At 32.9% G+C, this 4,110-nt stretch overlaps 1 protein-coding gene across 1 annotated transcript; it reads left to right on the forward strand.

Annotated features, from left to right (window-relative positions):
- Positions 1–1,627: 1,627 nt before the first annotated feature.
- Positions 1,628–3,875, forward strand: LOC106477717 (filamin-A-like). The gene is made up of 5 exons (XM_013938253.2): positions 1,628–1,735; positions 2,235–2,501; positions 2,838–2,915; positions 3,276–3,438; positions 3,676–3,875. The coding sequence occupies exons 1-5, from the start codon at positions 1,700–1,702 to the stop codon at positions 3,873–3,875; spliced, it is 744 nt and encodes a 247-aa protein (XP_013793707.1). The 5' UTR covers positions 1,628–1,699.
- Positions 3,876–4,110: the final 235 nt, after the last annotated feature.

Below are 4,110 nucleotides of genomic sequence, written 5' to 3' on the forward strand. Positions count from 1 at the left end.
GAAGAGTACACTGTTTAAAACAAAAGCATCTTGTAAATATTTTGTACTGTTATAAAGTTTGTAAAATATTTTATAGATACCTCTTTTTAACTACCTATAATTCCATATTTGCAGAGAGGGGAAACATGTTTTCTAGTTCTTTTTTTTCCAACAGTTACAGTTGCGAGCCAATTCTTTTTCTTGACTAATTATCCTAACTTGGAGGGCTTTTCCCTTTATCATAATTGCTAGATATTTCTTACTTGTTTCCTTTAAACTCCCATGAAAAACATCTTGACCAATCCAAATGAGACTTGTTACAAATACATCTTGTGACAATCCCAACAGATTAAGAACACAGGTTTGTGTTTTTTAAGGATTGAAAGGTTAATATTGCAATATTTGTATTTTTAGTTTACTATCTCTTTAAATTGTGACCAATCTAAACAAGACTTTACACACAATACCTTACAAGTCCCTCACATAAAGCAGGGAGGTAATAGATTTACGCCTTTCTTGTAGTTTTGTAGTGGTCAAAGGTCAACATTTTAAAAAATTGAAGGTTTGTTGTACCATTTCTTTTTCAGTTAATTTAGAAAAGAATTTGTACAAAGATCTATCGCAACCACTTCCACAGACTAAAATGGGCATATTTGGGATTTGTTAATCTTTGTTTATTCAGGGGTAAAATGCCCACTACCCCCCCAAAAAGCATGGTATCTCTGTAGACCTAGATAGATTGTCATGTAATGCAATACAGACTGAACGAGACAAGTCAACAGATTTGTAAGCAAATGCAGTATGCTCCCCCCAATAACCCATCTTTTTCAAAAGATCCTTAAAATACACACAAGTTTCATAATATAATGGTATTCAAGTGAGGAGGACAGAAACAATACATATACACACTTTAGAAGAATAGACACTTGACTTTTTATGAGGAAGTTCGATTGGAACATATCGAATTGTGACTTTATAATACATACAGATTTATTAAAACCTTTACAACTAAATTTGGGGTAAATAAGATTATTTTTCAACATGATATTACAAACATTTAACAACTATAGTAATGTGTTTATATGTTGACTTGTCTCGTTCAGCCTCTGTTGCATATCTCTTCTGTTTGTATGTTGACTTGTCTTGGTCAGCCTCTGTTGCATATCTCTTCTGTTTGTATGTTGACTTGTCTCGTTCAGCCTCTGTTGCATATCTCTTCTGTTTAGATGTTGACTTGTCTCGTTCAGCCTCTGTTGCATATCTCTTCTGTTTAGATGTTGACTTGTCTCGTTCAGCCTCTGTTGCATATCTCTTCTGTTTAGATGTTGACTTGTCTCGTTCAGCCTCTGTTGCATATCTCTTCTGTTTAGATGTTGACTTGTCTCGTTCAGCCTCTGTTGCATATCTCTTCTGTTTATATGTTGACTTGTCTTTTTCAGCCTCTGTTGCATATCTCTTCTGTTTATTTGAGGTGGGCATTGATTGTGAAATTTTAAAAATGTTAACTTTTTGAAATTAAAATATGCTAGCTTTAACGTTTAATCATTCAGCAGTGTGAAACTTACTATCTAGGCTTGGTTATCTCTGTTTATAAAATACAGCAACTGCTACAACATTAAGTATAATAATAATAATACTGTAATTTTCAATTTTATGAGGGTTGTGCCCTGATTGGTCAGACTGGAATCCCAAAGATGCTTTAAAAAATGTATCGGGAACAATGACTCTAGCCAATGATTGGCTGAACGTGCCACAGGCAAGTCTTAGTTTCTTATATCTGTAATCTTTAAATTTGTTTAATGTCATGATAATTTTTTTTATTAGTTGATAACTTAAGTATTATTTCCTGTAAGTAGCTTGAATGTTTAAGTTCTGATGATGAATTAACTAGAACACTTTTTATTAATTACTAATGACACAGAGATGGCTTGTTTAAATTATGAAATTTGTATGAAACAGTGTATGATAAAAGATTTTTAGTGAGAATGTTTTAACGCAACAAATACTTTACTGATTTGTGAATAAAAGTTTTCTCGTGTAAGAGATCCAAACTGTTGCTGCTTATTATACTTTGAGTTGCTCAGAATTTATAGTATGTAATTAGTTGTTTGTGTAGATACAATTTCCCAAAACTAACTTATAATTAGTATATTAACAAATTAATAGTTCAAATGGATTTTTTTATCATGTATCATTAAAAAGATGTAACGTAGATTTTCTGTTTTAGACTGAATGTTGTTCATATTTCACTTTAGTTGATCAAACCAGAAGATGTAGTAGATCCAAACGTTGATGAACTCTCGATGATGACATACTTATCTCAGTTTCCCAATGCTAAGTTAAAACCAAATGCTCCTCTTCACCCTCATGTTAATCCCAACAGAGTGCGCTGCTACGGTCTAGGTATTGAGCCTACTGGGGTCGTTAGTTATGTTCCAATAAGTTTTACTGTTGAGACTTTCAGTGCTGGCAAGGGTGATGTTAAAGTGTTAGTCGAGAACCCCAGAGGACAGTTGGAACCAGTAAGTCTGTTCTGAAGCTGTTTTATATTTTTAGTTTTTAATTATGGAAAGAAATCATTCCAGATATGACTGGAATGCTGAAGATGTAAATCTGATGGTTTACAACACTAAATACTGGGTTTTGATACCCATGGTGGGCACAGCATCGATAGCCCAGTTTGTAGCTTTCTACTTAACAATGTTAATGAAGAATGTTTCCAAATATTAAGAGTAATTGTGAAATTAGAATTTTTTCATTGTATATCGCTGATGCAAAATGTAACAGTATACATTAGCCAGAAAAGTTAACAGTGTACGAGTGATTGGTTGATAGATAATTTATATTGTTGTTTTCAGGCACAAATCAAGTTTAATGTTGACGGAAGCAAAACCTATACAGTTACATATACTGCCAAGATGGAAGGTATGCATAAGGTAACATTTATTTAACTTAATTATTAATATACACATACGACATTATTGTAAGTGGTTGTTGATTTTTAGTCTCTTGTATTGAAATATGGCTGACTAAAGTTTCCACCAGACTTTCTAAATCTGGTAGTTGGTTGAAAATAGCCTCTAAGAGACTTACTGGAGTTTTTTAATTGTTAGAAAACCTTGTATGAAATTCATGATTTCATAACTTGAACATTGTGTGACTATAGTAGACTGGAAGTAAGCATTAATATGACAATTAGGTAGGTTCTAATGTTATCATGGAAAATAAAGACAGTTTATTTGCTAAATTAGATTTCAAAAAATATCTTAATTTTCCAAAGTATGTTACTGTTGTAGGTAAAAGTACTGTTTGCTGGAAATGAAGTTCCAAAGAGTCCTTACAATGTCAAGGTTGAGGGCACTGTTGGTGACTTTAGAAAGGTATCCACTAGTGGACCTGGGTTAGAACCTACTGGTGTGATGGTTGGCCAACCTACCTACTTTGACGTCTTTACAAAAGGTATATCCAGAATTGATACTTATTTCTTTCTTTGATACTTGAAGCTACGATTATTTTCAGTTTGTGTTGGAAATTAATTTGGTACTTTGAAGTATATACTTGAAGATCTTTTAATTATGAAGATGTTTTAATGCTAACTAGCATACAGACTCGATTTAACAAACTATATTTGATTTTAATGGTTTAGAGTTGTGGAATGAACACTACTTTTCAATGAGTTTTCTCTTTCTGTTATAGATGCTGGTAAAGGTCAGTTACAGATAATCGTTCTTGACCAACAAAATAATCGAAACACTACCATCTGCAGATTAACGAAAGTATCTGAATATATCTATCAATGCCAGTATGTTGCTCAAACTGTGGGAATCCATTCCATCAGTATCTTCTTTTCTGGGCAACAGATTCCTTACAGCCCGTTTAGTGTAACAGTTTGCTAAGTTTGTTATCGGAGAAAATGTTATTCTATCAACACTACACAATAAAGAACACCATTACCAACATCAACACTACACAACATCATTACTAACATCAACACTACACAACACACTAGAGAACATCATTACTAACATCAACACTACACAACACACTAGAGAACATCATTACTAACATCAACACTACACAACACACTAGAGAACATCATTACTAACATCAACTGGGAAATTCAAAGATTAT

Source organism: Limulus polyphemus, unplaced genomic scaffold (genome assembly GCF_000517525.1).
Source record: "Limulus polyphemus unplaced genomic scaffold, Limulus_polyphemus-2.1.2 Scaffold77214, whole genome shotgun sequence".
Taxonomy (NCBI): domain Eukaryota; kingdom Metazoa; phylum Arthropoda; class Merostomata; order Xiphosura; family Limulidae; genus Limulus; species Limulus polyphemus.

Excerpts from the sequence above, each read along its gene's own strand:
- LOC106477717 (XM_013938253.2), top strand. The coding sequence starts at position 1,700 with ATGACTCTAGCCAATGATTGGCTGAACGTGCCACAG. Across the intron at positions 1,736-2,234 it reads ATTGGCTGAACGTGCCACAG|TTGATCAAACCAGAAGATGT; the intron begins GCAAGTCTTAGT and ends ATTTCACTTTAG. Across the intron at positions 2,916-3,275 it reads AGATGGAAGGTATGCATAAG|GTAAAAGTACTGTTTGCTGG; the intron begins GTAACATTTATT and ends TTACTGTTGTAG.